The sequence below is a fragment of the Plectropomus leopardus genome, chromosome 9 (genome assembly GCF_026936395.1).
Source record: "Plectropomus leopardus strain MGB_pleo_1.0 chromosome 9, ASM2693639v1, whole genome shotgun sequence".
NCBI classification, from domain to species: Eukaryota; Metazoa; Chordata; class Actinopteri; order Perciformes; family Serranidae; genus Plectropomus; species Plectropomus leopardus.
In genome coordinates, this window is record NC_142184.1 from 24,899,244 (window position 1) to 24,916,228 (window position 16,985).

Consider the following 16,985-nt stretch of genomic DNA (forward strand, 5'->3'; position numbering starts at 1 on the left):
GCAGTTCTCTATCCACAGGTCTGCTGCTGGCAATGGGGAGCATGCACAAGCTAATTTTGATGGGAAAGGCATAAAAGAAATAAGCACTTCAAAATAGTTCTGTGCAACAAAAAAATCACCCTTTTCACCACTTTTTTCTTTTCTGTTTTTTACAAACTAAATCAGTCACTTGCTGTCTATTCAGAATGGACCCGCGAACCAGCAGTTGGGAACCACTGGGCTAACACTCAGTCTTGCGCCACAAAAGTATTGATAAAAAGCACAACAGATAAGAGGAAACATTTTTACTTTGAGGTGCAGTATGCCTTTAAAGTGGATACGAGCTAATTAAACCAGGCAGGCTGAGTGTGTGAAGTTTAAATATGGCGATATCATAATTACATAATAACGCGTTAATGCGTGGAGCGAAACCGACACTCGACTTTAGATCATTTAGTCATCACAGAAGTAATAATTATTAAAAGTGGACTCATCCACTCCGGACACCTGCTTCTGAAATGATCTCGGTTAAATATAATATGTCCCTTTAAGAGGAAGGAAATTAAAGGGGGGGAAGTGAAGCAAGAAGGCACTACTTCCTCCTCGTAGCCCTCACAATCAAAACATTATTCGTGCGCAATGGGTGAGTCTGCATCTTCCAAAGGACATCGTGTAATCTAACACTCGGTGCACATTGTCGGGGAGCTCTCCGAGCAGCGTTTGTTGCAAAATGCTTCAACTGAACGACACGGTGGAGCCGGAGAGCCCGGGCGCTGCTATCATCCACCCTGCAGAAACCGAGGAGGGGGTCGAGGTTGCCTTCACGCCGCCGGAGGCCGGACGAAGCCTCAGACACGGAGCCTCTGTGGCCTGCTGCCCCCCGCTGCAAACGCTAACGCCTTTTCATGTGCATAACCCCACAATGCAAGCCAAAGTGAAGGACTATTTCGTGTTTAGGGTAAGTTAATCGGCACCGAGGCCTGTGTTGTTTTTGACAAGACCATATGCGTATGCCCCTTAAAAATAGCCCCTGTCCATACACTCGTGCTCTTAAAGGTACTTGTGGTTTATTTCAAGACCATTAACTCACCACAGCTAAGTACCAGGGCACTGCAGTGTATTACAATGCATTGTTAAGGCTACACCAGCACACTACAGGGGGGGATGTGCGATGTTGACTGACTGTTGCGTGATGCTGATCTCAGCCAGGTACCATTGAGCAGGCTGTGAGTGACATCAGGACCGTGGCACTCCCTTCCGAGGATGGAGAGGTGCTCAGCGTCTGGCTGCTGGCTGAGTGAGTATCCCAGCAGCATGCGACTGTTTTATTATCAGCCTGTAACATGAGACCACTGTTTTGATGAGCTGCTGCATGCACCACAGGGTTTATATTTATACACAACGTAGAGATTTGTTAAAGCTACAGACTAAATGTTCGTGAACATTGAGCACTTTGATTTTTATCTTGTTTTAACTCTGTTGCATGTTGATAAATGGGTGCCGAATACTTGCTTGTTTTTACTCCTGGCTTTCTAGATGTATATATATACTGAACAAAAAACACAACTCTTTTGTTGTGCTCCCATTTTCACAGTTTTGAGATAAAGATTAAATACTCTTTCAATGCAATCAGTATATATGTTTTTGGCAGATTTTGGCCGCAAATTTGTTAAAACCTGTGTTAGTGAGCACTTCTTTTTAAAGATAATCCATCCACCTGACAGGTGTGGCATGGTACAGGTAAAAATGTACTGCCAAATTCATGGAGATGGCATTAGAGATGGCTTGTGGCCGTGAACTGAATGTTCAGTTCAACTGTAACCACTTTGGTGGACATTGCTGCAATCAGCATGCCAATAGGACCCTCACTCTAAACTTGCGACACGTGTGGCGTTCTGTTTTGTGATCAAACTGCACATTTTGGAGTAGTTTTTAATTGTTACGATCGCAAGGCACACCTTTGAAATAATGATGCTGTTTAATCAGCAACTTGAGATGCCTCACTCGTAAGCTGGATGGATTATCATGGAAAAAGAGAAGTGCTCACCAACATAGACTTTACCAATTTGTGACTGAAATTAGACAGAAACATATCTATTGAGTGCATTAAAAAGTCTTAGCTCTTTGGGAGTTTAAACAAAAGTAGTTGCATTGACATTTTTGTCCAGTATATTTCAGTTTCTATGAGACAAATGTTTTAGGCCAGGTTTCAAACTGTGCTTTAGAACTGTCAAAAAGCAGCTGGCATATATGTTAATGTTGTGTGGGGCTTTTACAGAATCGACCACTGGAACAATGAGAGGGAGAGACTTGTGCTTATTACTGATAGGTAAGTCAATAAATATATATTGTTGGCCAGTATGTTTTAGGAAATATACCACATAACATGAAATTTCATTTTGTAGATGGACACGATCTGACATCTTTTGGTCATGTGTGCAGGTCGCTGCTGGTGTGCAAGTACGACTTCATCAACCTGTTGTGTCAGCAGGTCGTCAGGATCTCTCTCAACGCTGTAGACACCATCTCAGTGGGCGAGTTTGAGTTCCCACCTAAATCCCTTAACAAGTACGCCAGCACATTTTAGTTAGCCAACAGCAAATTAGTATTTACTCTAAGTATATTAATGCCAGAGTTAAAACTAGGACTCCACTCCAGCCAGCCAGCCAAGTGGCTTTGGAATTAATTTAAAAAAATGGCAGCTGAGATTTTGTTGTTGCCCAGTTGCATAATAAGTTCTCCTACAGACAGTTAAAGCTCTGTATTGTTGTGAGTATTATTGTTTTTTTTATGTTGTTAAAAAAGTCATAATAAGCTTGATTTATATAAAGAGAAACTTCATAGGTGACTAATGGAGACATTTTTTGAAATTGGTCCAGTATTGGGAGAGCGCTGCAGTCACAACATCGAAAAATCACAGTCTGTGTGTGTACTAATGTACTATGTTCAATTTTAAGTGCTTGTTTTTGCCACTGACAGACTCAGGTTTTTATTCTAAGTGTCTGACAATATTACAGAAAGGAAGCTACAAGAAGCAAATAAAAAAAATCTTTACCTTTTGTTGATCTGGTTTAGGAAAATAGGCAGGTTAAAAAAATACAGATGTTTCCCTGTATTTAACATCTATAGAATTAAAAAAAAAAAAAAAAAAAAGATGTACAGAAAAAAATAGTTGTGAAATATAGAATTTGGAAAAGGAAGTAAATAAAAAAGAATGATTTTAAAAAGAAAACTGTATAAATTCAGATGGAAAAAAAAAGCTTTTCTCTCTAAACATGGTGGCAGTGCTTTGATGTGCACATAAAGCTGTGATCCTTAAAAGTGACTGCTCTTACACTGTTGTGTTTTCCTACAGAAGAGAGGGCTACGGTATTCGGGTCCAGTGGGACAAACGTCCTCGGGCCTCGTTCTTAAACCGCTGGAACCCCTGGTCTACAGACATGCCCTACGCTACCCTAACAGAGCATCCCATGGCTCACGCTGATGAGAAGGTGGCCTCTCTCTGCCAGGTATAATCCCTTTAACTACATAAAATGCATTCTGTGTTATCATTTAATGGATTATTTTACATTTTAAAAACATCTGAGGATTTAGACCTTGGACCGTAAGCTACTTGGGACACTTTTGTGTGTTGGCCTTCTGTTTATTTCACAAGACAAACCATGGTGATGAGTGGTGCAGTTGTTCATTCATGCCAAATATGCAGCGAAAACAGCCCTAGCAGTCAGTCCAACTGTAAACAAAAGACTGATTGCTGCCTTAAAAACAAAAGTCACCCCTTTAGAGAAAGCCAGTTATTCATATAACTATAAGTAGTGCAGTCATGACCGTGTGTATGAACAGCTTTTGTAAATGTTGTTTGTTTTTTTCCTGTTGGCAAGGCAACAGCAGTACCTGGGGCATTTATGTGGGAATATGACTGCACTTTTTTCTTCAGAGCCACTAACATTGCTACATGTAATGGATGAAGCAAGTTTATTTTAGCTGTAAAGTCTCAATCATATATATCCACTGTTCAACATGTCAGAGCAGCTGATGTTACTAGTATTTATATAGATTAGGGCTATCAAACTATTAATTTTTAAAATTGTGATTAATCACAGAATTTAAGTAGTTAATTGCGATTAATCGCATTTTATTAATCACATATTTTAATTCCATTATTTTGCATTGCAAAACAGTTCTGAAGACCATATTGACAGTGTAAAGCATTTCTTACCAGATTGTTGTGATAAGGAATCAAATTAAAGCAAACAATGCATGGGAGAAGCATAAAGTGGGCAAGTCTGTAGAGGGGAGACTCATGGGTACCCACAGAACCCAAATTCATTTAGATATATTGATGTCAGAGGTCAAGGGACCCCTGTGAAATGGCCATGCCATTTTTCCATTGCCAAAATTTATCCTAAATTCGGGGTGTTAGTTTGACCCCTTCCTGAGATGCGAGCTAAAACGTTGTTGGTGCCACTGAATTCTTTACGTCTTCTACTTTCATCTAGTATCATCACACTGCACCGTACAGCCTTTTTAAAGAAAGAAATCTCGGCCAGCAATTAATGCAACAAACTCTAATCACATCGGGATAAATGCACTTACAGCCCTAAAACAGATATAAACTGTTCACTATGTTTAAAAGAATGACAGCATAAACGTTTGGAAGATTTTGGAGGGGTTATCTGGTTTCATGTTCTTTTTCTTTTATTTGCCAAGTTGGACAACTTCAGGACCCAGCTGGTGCAGGCAGTGAAGAAAGCCCATAAGGAGCACCCCATCCCCGGTCGGGCTAACGGGGTCCTGATCCTGGAGAGGCCCTTGCTCATTGAGACCTATCTGGGCATCATGTCCTTCATCAACAATGAGGCCAAGTTAGGCTACTCCATAACCCGCGGCAAGATCGGTTTCTAAGATCCACAGTTTGTCCAAATTACAACAGAGTTCAACCCATGTGTCTGTGTCACACTGCGCTGTCTGAGGGAAGCCGTCGCTCCAATACAGTGTAATGCGCAATCTGTGTGTGTAAGTTGAGCCCATGAAATGTCCACACCTCCTTAAGTTGGTGTTGCAGACAAGTGGTCAGCCTACTGTAGGTAAAAGATGCGCAGCACTGCATGGACTGTCTCCTCATTTGTTTCAAGTGCCCCCGTCCCTTTCCTTCAAAGAGTTGCTCGCAGATCTGTCATACTTACATGGGCCCGCAAGAGAGTATGCCCAAAAGCTAAAGAGAAAGGACACGGTACTACATCAATTCATCAACTCTGTACTTATTCTAAATTGAGCTTCTTGTGGTCTCATGCTTCTTGTTTAACCACTGATTGACAGACTCAAAACGAATGTGGAATTTAGATTTGGTTATGGAATGCAAAGATTCGGGTTGTCGTTTCAGGGTTAAGGATGTGCTTTGTTTGGGCTCGTTTCTGCAGCAAAAAATGCCTCACAGAGGAGAGCAGCGAAAAATGCAGTAAAACCTAAACATCAGCCAAGAGTGTGTTCCATATTTACTGCATTAATATGGTTTGAAATGAAGGCTTATGTTATTCAGATCACAGGGCCATAGGTTGACTGTACTGAAAGGAACAGCAGCTGATAACTTGAGTTCAACGGTCATATCACATGATTATTGTAATAAATGTTACTAATAGGGAAACTGTTACAGGATCTGCACAGCGATACTGATGAGCTGAGGGCTCGGCTGTGTAACTTATGGAAATTAACAGCTGAAATGCACTCTTCAGCATCCGTGAAACTTGTTCAGTGGAGATGATTAATTACATGTTGTGACCTTCCTCTCTTATTGGCTAATGTGCTCTCCACACTTACAATCACCTGTTTATGTCTTTGCTCAGAGTAGGGAGTTATCCTCTGGAGAGTTGCATTAGCTGCTATAGCTAAAATGTTGCTGTATGTCACAGATGTTTTATGCAACATGTAATCATTATGTTAATTATGGTTACATGTTATGTCAATCTTTATGTTTTTTTGTTTTGTTTTGTTTTTAAGTTGCCTTAAAGGTCCTGCATTAGTTTTAGAAACAAATTTGCACTCCAATATAGGAAACTCTGCAGTGGGAATACTGGTTAGGTTACAAAATTAAATACATGCACACAAAGCTTTGCATTAGTTCATTAACCTCATACAGTATGTTTCTTGTGAAAAGGACGTAGGTAATTTTTTTTCTTTTTCCATACATTGTTGCGCTACCAAAGGTAACCGGCCATATTTTTATGTTCAACAATGCCAATGAATAATTGTGTCCCAAATGCCTTTTTTCTGGTCTTTACTTGTGCATGTTTCCTGCACGTTGAGTTTGCATGGCAAATGTTTTTAAAAGGCTTATCCTAAATGGATCTGTATATACTAATTAAGTTTTATTTATCTGTTATGATTTTGATGCAGTTAACTCATGAATGCTTGCAGAAGATAAATATTTCAATGCCAGCTATGAAGTATTTAGAGATTTTAAAAGAGATGAACTCGTTATTACAAACATGTGAAGGTTTACTTTTTGTTCCAGATATTTGTAGCACAGTAGCCACAATGGAGAATAATAAATGCCTACATGTTCTTGTCAGGGTTTCAGCTCTGGTTATTGTGGGGAAGTGCATTTATACACGTTTACACTGTCGATGACGGCAACAAAGTGATCAAGTTACAGTTCAAGTTGCCAGACAGTTTTAAGAATTGTAAGCTTTTATAAATAAATCACACAGACAGAAGATGCCTTAAGGCTAAGTAAGGGTGCTCTGATCAGGATGTTTGGGCCCAATCACGGATTCCTGAAAGCTGTATTAGCCGATTCTTATCATTGGTCTACATGAAGCCTTGTATTTATCTTATAGTCTTATTTATAACTACTCCTAACAATGTTGTATATTAAATATAAAAATAAAGCAATGAGAAAGTATCATGAAAGCTGGTAATTTATTGGGTTGCCTTGAAAATTTGTCATATTCCTTGACATGACTACACTTAAAATGTCAGATGAGGTTCATGGTGTTGAACTTTTTTGGTTTCACTGATCCACAAGGGATATCCTCTGCTTTCAAATTGTCTTTTTCAGGACCTGATAGAAGTGCCAGACCAATGACGCCATTTTTGCAGCGGGTAGAGAAAGTAACTTTTGTTTTGCATCATATGATCTGCATTTCTGATCTGTCTTTATAGAGATAACTAACCAAACCATTTCATAGGAATAATATGACGTGTGGCCGATTGATCAGAGCATCATTACATAGCCCTTATATATTTAGTACTGCCCGGGCTGAGAACACCAACTGTTTTGGTAACACAAGGATTTTGATGACCAAAATTTTAGTAACTTGCCTCATGCTGCATTATCTATGACAAATTTATTGAAAAATAATTACACAATTTAAATACTAAACAAATACAAAATGCTTACAATGAAATTACAATGAAATTTTTAAAACTTTGTTAACCTCTATCTTCTCACAGTGTTGTAAACTAGTGCTTTAATATGCATTTGGTTATTTAAAAAGCGATATTTATCCTTTCTGTGTCTCCCTGGAGGAATGTCATGGTAGGTTCTCTATGTGTTTCACTAAGTTCTTTAAGAGCCCGGCGAGCAGCTACAGTTCAGCATGTGTTGGGATTTTCAAGAGGAGCGTTCCCAACTGTTTTCTTATCATCACCTTAACACATTCAGAGCCACGTGTTTAAGGCTAAATACACCAGAACTGTAATCCAGTTATTCTTGTGTTTTTGTGCGTTTTACTTGTCCTCCTCGTCAGTGTCCATGTAGCACAAACACAGCTGCTCCTTCCCGAGCAGGATCAGGGAGTCTCCACTGCAGTGCCAGTTTAATGAATGGACCTGGAAACCACCTAGCAGGATGGAGAGAGAAGCAAGTGTGACGACAATGCATTTACACATACATAAAATGAGGGTGAAAAAAGAAAATGTTAAGAATCCACATTAAACATTCAGTTTGTAAACCCTAAAAAGTTTATTTGATTCTGACAATATATTTTTTTCCTACTTGGGATTCTACGTAAAACACGGCTTTCAGGCTAAATAAAAATGAAATGCAACAACACAGAAGAGCATCACAAAAGGTAAAAGAGATACCACAGATTTGATGTTTGCACTTAAAATTCTGACACTGAATCACTGATATGATATCTTCACTTTGCACAGTACTAAGAAATTTGAAAATGAAAAGCCAAACTTAAGCTTGCATTTCACTCAGATCAAGCCAGTGTCATAAATCACAAGGTCCACGTTTGTTAGGCTTTTAGACTGAACCAATAACCTCTTGCTGCCAACATGCAGATGTTGCTTTGTGTAGCTGGTTTCGGGTTAGACAACAGATTGCACTGGCTCTCTCTTACATCTTACAGCACCATAATAGAGCTGCGTATTCCAGCTGTTTGACAGTTTTACTTCTTAATGGATGGACATTTTACCTTCAGTGGGGACTTGGACAGAGACGCAGCCGGCCGGAGACCAGAGGTAGAGTTTTGTGTTGCCTGTACACAGTGCCAGCCGGGGTCGTCGGGGGTCCCACTGAAAACATCGTACTGCCGATGTCTGCTCAAGCACAGCCTCCAGGCTCATCTTCTGCATGTCCCACACCCAGACAACAGTGGCCATGTTGTCTACAGTCACAGATACACAGATGCACACTCAAAGTAATTCTTAGCTTGTAAAACATGAACAAAAATAATCTGACCCTATAGTTGATGTGGAATGTGGAAACTGTAATTTACGTACACAATAAAATGTTACGTTCACAATAAAAATAAAAGTGAAGTTTTACCATTTTTGGTGGCTAGATAGCGACTGTCGGAGCTAAACGCCAAAGTAGAGACACCGATCTTAGGGTTGGCTCTGTCTGGGTCTGGTTTGACGACAGGAATTTGGACTGGTGGTGGGCAGATCTCATCTGGAATTGGCATCACAATGAATCAGAGTTTTATGATTAATATACAAAGTTGGTTATGTGACCTTTAGATGTTTTAATGAAATACTACCTCAAGAATGTTTTTTTTTTTCAAAAAGCTGACATACATTTGCTCTGGGTTTTGAAGAGGGTGGTGCCAATTGTGATGTTGTGTAGCGATAGGTCATCACCACCAACAGCTGGTCTTTTCTCCACTTCCTTGTACACAACCTTGAAACCCAACAAACAGCTTATAATTGAACTGCAATTCCTTTAAGGTTCATCATAACAGCTGAAAAATACTCACTGCTTTTGTGTTGTTGATGGTTGCTGGGTGCTCAAACTGTGTGATTTTCTTCCACGTGATATGATTGAGGATGCGCACCTGACATTAAAATTATAAAGTCATTTACTTTGTACTGATATTGATAATACAACAAATCACAGTCCAGCGATAAACATGTTTTTCACACTTTAAGTTTAAATTATTCTCTAATTCAAAAAATATGTGAATCTATTTCTTAAAGAATAACTCCACCCATTTAACACATTTAAGTCTGTTTGCAGGTCTTGAGCACAACAGCATATCTGGAAAAAAAAAGCTGTATAACAGATTTTGTGGCTCAAGATGGAGCTGCGCAAAGTCTAATAAATTGCCTAAAGTGATGTCTCCTGAGTCAGTGTCAGTTGGGGCTGAAAATCTTAATTAAGCTAAATATTAAGCTGCATTGTCTGCGGTGAGTGACTGGTTTTGACAAGGAAGACTAACTAGCGAGATAAAAATAATTCACTGTTTTAAAACTGTCCATCATGAGCCCAACAATGTCAGACAGGCGTAATGCCAAATCATTGGCGTACTCTTTTAAGACAAGTGAGTCTCAATGTCATCAGCCATCAGATGTAAACTAGCAGTCCTGCTAACTCTGGCATATTTACATTTGTATTTTATACTGATGTTCATTAATATGCTATGTCCCTCAAATAAATAAATCATTTTTGTAAGTTTTTGTTCATACTTTTTCATCATAGCTGCCAATGGCAAGGAACTGGCTGCTGGGGCTCCAGGTCACAGACTTGACACCCAGCGACCACTCGTAGGCACTGTAGGTTGACAGCAACCGGCCGTCCAAAGAATACAGCAACACCTTGTACTGTTGGGATGATAGAAAAACATGAAACAACAGCCAGGGGTGAAAAAGGTGACAAAGTGAACATCCCAGTTCGGGGGGGGTTAGGGGTGGGTCTGGGGGCATCATATCAAGCAATCTTTATCAGCATTATTAATGGTGCATGTGGGGGCTTTAGCGTATCTAGTATTATGACTTCCATCAAACCAGTACCTGTATGCTGTAAATTACACAGTTTCTTATCTCTTTAGTTTTGTTATACTATTTTAACATGTGATATTTATTTGATTTATGCAATAGGACTTTTGTACTTGTCTATAATATATGATATGATTTCAACATACCAAACAGGCCTCAAAAATATACTGTTAAAAATGTAGTTGACTACTTTGATGACAACCCTTGAGTGCACTCCTTACACTGGAGTATTCAACTCTCAACTGACCACTCTTCACAAGTCACTTTAGTTTCACTCCCCAAATGTGGAACAGTAGCCCCTGCATATTGTTTTTAATCAAACACCTTAAACAGTGATGCACTGGTGCAAGAGGTTCCTTCTCGATCTATCCAATTCTCTTGTTAAATCTTAAGCCTGTTAGGCAAATGACTCACCTCCAGACAGCTATCCCACACTGCCAGCACACAGCCATTGGGAGACCACTCCAACCCTGCCAGGTCCTGTGTCTCAGTCTCAAAATGCTGTAATGGAGTTAAATCGACTTAATCTACACCACACATTTACAGTAGTAAAGAAAAATCTTTTTTTTTTTTTGAACGTTGAAAGTTTATGATCCATCTTGGTTAAAAACATTTACAAAGAACAAATATTTGTACTCTACGAGGCAGTAAAGCTTTTAAACCATGTCGTAAATCTCACTGTAATGAAATATATACACTAAATACTAAATACTAAATATCTTTTAGGTCACCTACATTTAGATTTCTTCTACTGTTGCTTACTTATCTTACTCAAATGTCAAATGCATAATCATGGTCATAAAACTCAAGAAAAATTTGAATGTCCTACTTACCCTGAGCAAATGCCAGTCATCACACACAAACACACTGACATAGTCTTTACAGTCACGACGTTCAGCCAAGGCCATATAGCAGCCGTCTCGGCTGAAATCTATACCTGTGGGTAAGAGATGGCACGAGAGAGCTATAATTGAATCAGTTGATGACAATAATGATAATAACAATATTAATAATAATAATATACAATACAATACAGTTAAAAAAAAACATCAAGAAATCAACCTAGGCAGACATTTAATTGGGTTTAATACTTATAGTGCAAGTTAGTACAATATATATCATAACAGTTTTAATATCCAGTTGTTGGATCCTCCATTCAACACTCATAAAGTTGATTGTTAATTGATGATAACTTAATAGCACTTCAAAAAAAATATTTTTAATTTTGACCATAACCTTTTTAATGGATTGGCTAGAAAAAAAAATATAATTATATATTTTGATATCTGAATATGTAACCCTCTTGTATATTTTATCCCCTGTAATTATCTGACCCTTTGGCACCATCAGGTTGTTGGTATGCAACTATCATAGCCATATTATTTATATGACAGTTTTGAGGGTGCAGTGGTCGCAAAGGGACATAGCATTGCATGCAGAAAACAGGGGAGAGTCATGGACAATCATTTTTCCCCAAGCTGCTGACAGGCCTGTTATGAGGAGCATGCCCCATTTACTGAAGAGGGGGACAGCTGTCAGCAAAGAGGACCATAGTTTGGCCTTATACCCAGGGTCGCTCCACAAGGTAAAGAACAGAATGTGATTCATGAGGCATGCTGAGGCACTCGGACCATTAGCCCTGCCCTCAGGTACGCCTGGTAATGCATATATACTCATAAGCCCGAGAAAATAAATAACACAATATCATTTTCATACTGACCCTTCTGACATGCTTTTGGATACTTGATGTAAGACACAGCTTTGGTGCACAGGGACCAGACGGTGATTCTCAGCTGTCAAGGCACCAGAGGAAAGAGGAAAAATCACTGTGGATTATCTCTGAAGTTAAAGCATGACAAGCACACCATTAGGCTTGGGTGGTATAACGGTATACCAGGGTATTTAGAAATCCCAATGGTATTATTTTCAATACAGTCAAAAATACAGGCACTCCTCTTACTATTAAACTCATTTCAGCACAGCACACGCCACCAGAGGTCAGCCTCTGGTCTGTACTGGTGTACAGATTTTCATCTCACTTGGTAAATTAGGGTTTATTTTGATTGAACAGCAGTTGGCAATTTTTGGAACAGTGGACTAACTAACTACATTACTAAAAAAAGAGTTACTGAAACTGTTTTTGATGGATTTTATTTTGTTTCCATCAGGTTACAATTAAGTGTGAGTTAACTAGGCAATTAAGCTAGTCTTAGTTGGATGGAAAAAAAAACATTAATTCAGAAGGTGTGTAGTTGTATATCTATGTTCAATAGGTAGAGGAATATTACCTTTTGTGACATTTTGAGAATTTTTAATGTTAATTTAAGTTAAGAGAGTCTGCAGAAGGTAGTAAACTTGCCAGTCTGGGGTGGGGGTGGCGGCATCACACACTACTACCGTCATATACCATAAACCTCAGTGAAATTTGAAGGTATGAAAAAATTTAAATACCACCCAAGCCTACACACCACACTACCAGGCAGCTAAAAGGGCATAAATACATCAATAGATCAGCTTTCTTCATCAGATATGATGATGTGAGGTTTTAAGGTACTATTCCAGTGAAAGTCAGCCTGACAAATACTGGACTTTTGAGGCTGATTCATACATATTGATGATTGGAGGTTAAAAAAAATATCTGATAACAATCAGCCAACATTATTGTTCTTTTTACACTGACACAATACATACCAATATTTTGATCAGGATCCTTTCACTGTGGTAATCAAAGAATTCCAAACCAAGATGTGTGCTGAGTGGGATATATTACACTTAAAAATGAAGCTTTTGTTGCCCTCTAGTGGACAAACTATGATTAAAGCTAAACAGTGTTGCCATCACACATATCTGAGGGATTTTTGTCTGTAACTTCTTGTTACTTCCCAGCCAACCTATTCAGCAATAGAGATATCTGTGGTGAATTAAAATCTAACAGCGTCAGCCATTTCAATAATTCAGTCAGATTCTACTCAAAACACCACACGTGGAAAGGACACATTTGATTAAGGATGGGGTTATAAAGCAAACTGTGGTTTACAAGCAACTTTGAAAACTGCATGACCATCTGGAACAGACACCGTCTCTTCTAGACTTTAGTCTATGTGAGATCAATTCAACCACTGGTCTTCAGTATGATGATCCCCCGTGAGGCTGTGATCTAATACGTGTTGTGTATGGTGACTGGGTGTCAACAGCAGCCTAATAAGAGGTCAATCAACCAGGCCACTAGTTTAATGAGGCCTCTTAGTGCTACTATTCACCCAAAGACATGTCCATCAGCTTGGCATTTTAAGACTAGAGTCCAAGCTAGCATGGTCCATCATGTCTTCTAACAGCTGTGGACAGAGAGCCTTATGTCTTTGAAGAGGTCTGTGATAAATCTCTGTAAGGGACATGAGACACTGACATGGAATCTAGCCATCACTACACCAATGGCCCTTCAGGGCTCTGAGTGTGTGGGGTGTATTTCCACGGGGAATGATCACATATGTTTCAGGTGTGCAGTTACTGACAGGGATCGAAAGAGATTATACCGATTAAATTAGGAGTTGAGCATGTATTAAATTAACAGATCGAAAACAACATCTCTGCACATAGCAGGAAAATAGGATCAGCCCATTTGGTACCCAAGATGTAATTTTAGACAAGTGTGACAAATTAACAGCAAGTTGCATAGCCAGCAGGATGCGTATATTCCCACAGATGGGCAGCAGTGCCAAAGAATATCTATGAGGCCACAAGTCTGCATGACAAAGAGATCATATGTGTTAATGCTCAGCTTTGACAGCAGCCACTCAAATACCCACAGGTCTCACTTCAACAAGATTGATGCCAATACAAGCAGGTGGCACCCAGCCAACAGTGCAGCATATTTTGACTCAAGGACCAGTATGACATGAGGTATCCTGCCCCTTCAAGAGACAAGAAGCACTGTAAGTCTGTATAACTGTAGTCCATATTACTGTACAGTTGCCTGCATGTTTAGGTGTTCAGAGAAAGCTGATACATAAACAATACACATATTTATGTGACAGATACAGTATACTGTATATCTGCATTTAATTTCTGCAGGTCACTGTGTTATGAATAAGGTTGCAGCTATATACCAGTTTTAAGGTATACCGTAACATGAAAGTTGACGGTCATCATACAGGTGCATTTGCTTATCTATCATTTTTTGGAGGGGGGGCAACTGTGTGGAGATTCTCACCTTTATTTTAATAATTTTAAAAGTAGAGTTTATACTTCTATTTATAAAAAAAAAAAATATTTCAAATTTCAGTTATAGTAATATAACATTTGTTAAACCAAAATTAACCCTTCCTTTTGCATTCCTTTAAGGGTTATTCTAAATGATAACATTAATAAGTCCGTAATACCGTGATACCGTGAAATGGCAATATTTTCTGAGACATTTATCGTACTGTGAAATCTCATATGGTTGCAACCCTAGTTGTGAACACTTTTTTGGTTTTACATACAGTAGTTCAATAGTTGAGGGCTGCTTTCCTGATGCTGCACAACAAAAAAATATCTTGCTTGCTTGACTATCTTACACACAACCTATAACAGTAGTCATAACAATCCATATATCAAGGGCATGCAGGCACAAGACTGCAACATTAAGGGTGTTAAATGCATGGCATTCATACTTTACTTTACAGCTTACAGTAAGCCATTATAATGTTGGTACATAAAGCCCTGTCTGATCATGCCTTGAATGTTTAAGATGTGAAAATGTTGACCAAACTAGATATGTACACTGGCCAAGAAGACTGTAAAACACATTCCTTTTCTCATAGGGTATACAAGTAAAGCCGCCACCACAGATAGGACAAATTTAAACAAAAACATTGAATTACAACTTAAGCCACTACGTTATCCTTTAAACCAATGTCTGTACGCACACAGTATCATATTCAACTATTGAGTGTTGTGTATTTTTGTTCAATTTAAGCTTGTAACAGAAAAATACCTTGTACTCGAATAAAATTCTGAGCACCATCACAGGCAGATATTCTGGAGAAAACCCTGCATCCACACATGGAAAACAACAATAATAAATGATGCTGCAAAAGATATTTTGCCAATAAAAAATGAAGTCTACTCTTAGTGATGTACTCTGCATTTGGGAATGTGCAGAGCTAAAACTACTTAGGTGACAGGGCTTTCATCATAGTGTCCACACAGACATTTGAACTGGGCCAAGTCTGTCACCTAACTGGGCTGAAGTGTCAACCCTCCTGTTTGGTCAAGACATCCAGCTGTGTAGACCCTGTAATAACACCTCACTGCACGCTTCCTGGACATCCCCTCAGACATGGTGCCATGGCAACCATAATCAACACTGCTCAAACACAAACAGACGTACACTTCTTTTAGATGCCTTGAACCCACCACATAGGGGATGCGGGGAGATCAAGACCCAAAAGGCAGTGTAACTTTAAACTGGGTGGAGGAAGGGTAGCATGAAGAAAATAGGTGGGAAATGCTTTTCCATGTGGGGTGGTATGCAATGAGATCCTTAGTTGGTAAAGCTATACTTTAGATGGAGTATCCTCACTAAAGGTGAGCAGCAGCTTGGGGATGGGGGTTAGGGACTTGAGGGTGGCACGAAGAGGCAAAACTCCACTGCAACAGCTGCTGTTTATTCATCAGAGATAGAAAAATTCCTATCTCCACCAGGGTTAACATAACTGCAACTGGTGATCAGTAACAGCTGTAATTACAGATAAGTACATTGAAGTATTGTCTCGATCACTTCATACACAAGGATTCCTCCTTAGGAGGCGCTTCCTGAGGCTCCTTTAAATAGTGGTGCTTTTTTAAGTGTTACGGGGCTGCAAATGACTGTTTCATAATATGGCTGTTACGAAGCCCTTTGAGACTGCAGTGAAACAGAAGTTGGAGCATGTTTAGCTTCTGTATTATGACAAATTTCCGATTGAAACAGAATATTCGATTGGTGTACACACTGATATGCAGTTGCAAGAGGGGTATGAACTAAATCCTTTGCATATGACTGCTAAAAGTGCTTTGTGTTTAGCATGATACAGACAGCAGACTGTTGGCTTCACACACACACCTCCACCACTGAAATGTCAAAAAGGGTTATAAAGGCATCATTCATTTCATTTTACTTTAAGGCTACAGTTGGTATATTTTATGTACAGCCACAAAGGTACATGAACCAGTCTGCGATAAAAAGTTGTGTCCCTCCTCCTCTTCCTATTGGTTTTAATGGCATTTGCTCAAATCAGACCACGGCCCACCACAAACAATCAACCAGTCTGAGCTGAGGCGTCTCTAATGCATCATGTCAATCACTGCTCAGTATCTGCAGTCAAACTGTCAAACTGGGCAGAATTGATCAAAAAACAATCAAGGATCTCTCAGTGAATTGTTTATTTCTTGCTTAAAATGTTTTCAGAAACTTATCTTTACATTTAAAAGTTTATGACCCTGCACCACCCACCGTCCAGACTATCTTTCTTATTTTACAGCTAAACAGTACACTAAACTATGTTTCTAAAAACAACTGAGTTTAGAAATAGGCAATACAGTAACATAATCTTAATTCATTTGATCAGCACGGCCTTGTTTGACAGTTTGAGCAATGATTGACATGTTCAAGTGATTGACAGCTGAGTTAGAGACTCCTTGGTTTCGACTGGTTGTTTTCATTCACATGCGGTAAGGCCATTTTAAAAATTACAAGGAGGCAGAGGAAAATGTTTTGGTTTTTTTTTCCAATGATTATCTGTCCCATGTACAATTGAAGA

The 16,985-nt window shown here is 39.2% G+C and overlaps 2 protein-coding genes across 3 annotated transcripts in view; one reads left to right on the forward strand and one right to left on the reverse strand.

Moving 5' to 3' along the window:
- The first annotated feature begins 533 nt into the window (after positions 1–533).
- On the forward strand, positions 534–6,880 carry tprg1l (tumor protein p63 regulated 1-like). The gene is made up of 6 exons (XM_042492111.2): positions 534–937; positions 1,185–1,276; positions 2,258–2,308; positions 2,422–2,547; positions 3,335–3,488; positions 4,690–6,880. The coding sequence occupies exons 1-6, from the start codon at positions 710–712 to the stop codon at positions 4,882–4,884; spliced, it is 846 nt and encodes a 281-aa protein (XP_042348045.1). The 5' UTR covers positions 534–709; the 3' UTR covers positions 4,885–6,880.
- A 426-nt stretch (positions 6,881–7,306) lies between these two features.
- The window catches only part of wrap73 (WD repeat containing, antisense to TP73), a 49,487-nt gene continuing 39,808 nt past the window's right edge, over positions 7,307–16,985 (reverse strand). For both annotated transcript variants that reach the window (XM_088082332.1, XM_042492109.2), the window contains 9 exons: positions 11,924–11,996; positions 11,037–11,140; positions 10,618–10,704; positions 9,895–10,029; positions 9,186–9,263; positions 9,007–9,109; positions 8,756–8,881; positions 8,403–8,594; positions 7,307–7,820 (listed from right to left, as the gene is read on the reverse strand). In XM_088082332.1, coding sequence (XP_087938458.1) covers positions 7,708–7,820; positions 8,403–8,594; positions 8,756–8,881; positions 9,007–9,109; positions 9,186–9,263; positions 9,895–10,029; positions 10,618–10,704; positions 11,037–11,140; positions 11,924–11,996 — 1,011 coding nt within the window. In that variant the 3' untranslated portion in view covers positions 7,307–7,707. The remainder of the gene's footprint in view (positions 7,821–8,402; positions 8,595–8,755; positions 8,882–9,006; positions 9,110–9,185; positions 9,264–9,894; positions 10,030–10,617; positions 10,705–11,036; positions 11,141–11,923; positions 11,997–16,985) is intronic.

Coding starts and splice junctions, on each gene's coding strand:
- tprg1l (XM_042492111.2), top strand. CDS start 710: ATGCTTCAACTGAACGACACGGTGGAGCCGGAGAGCCCGGGCGCTGCT. Junction 2,309..2,421: donor CTTGTGCTTATTACTGATAG/GTAAGTCAATAA, acceptor TCATGTGTGCAG/GTCGCTGCTGGTGTGCAAGT. Junction 3,489..4,689: donor AGGTGGCCTCTCTCTGCCAG/GTATAATCCCTT, acceptor TTATTTGCCAAG/TTGGACAACTTCAGGACCCA.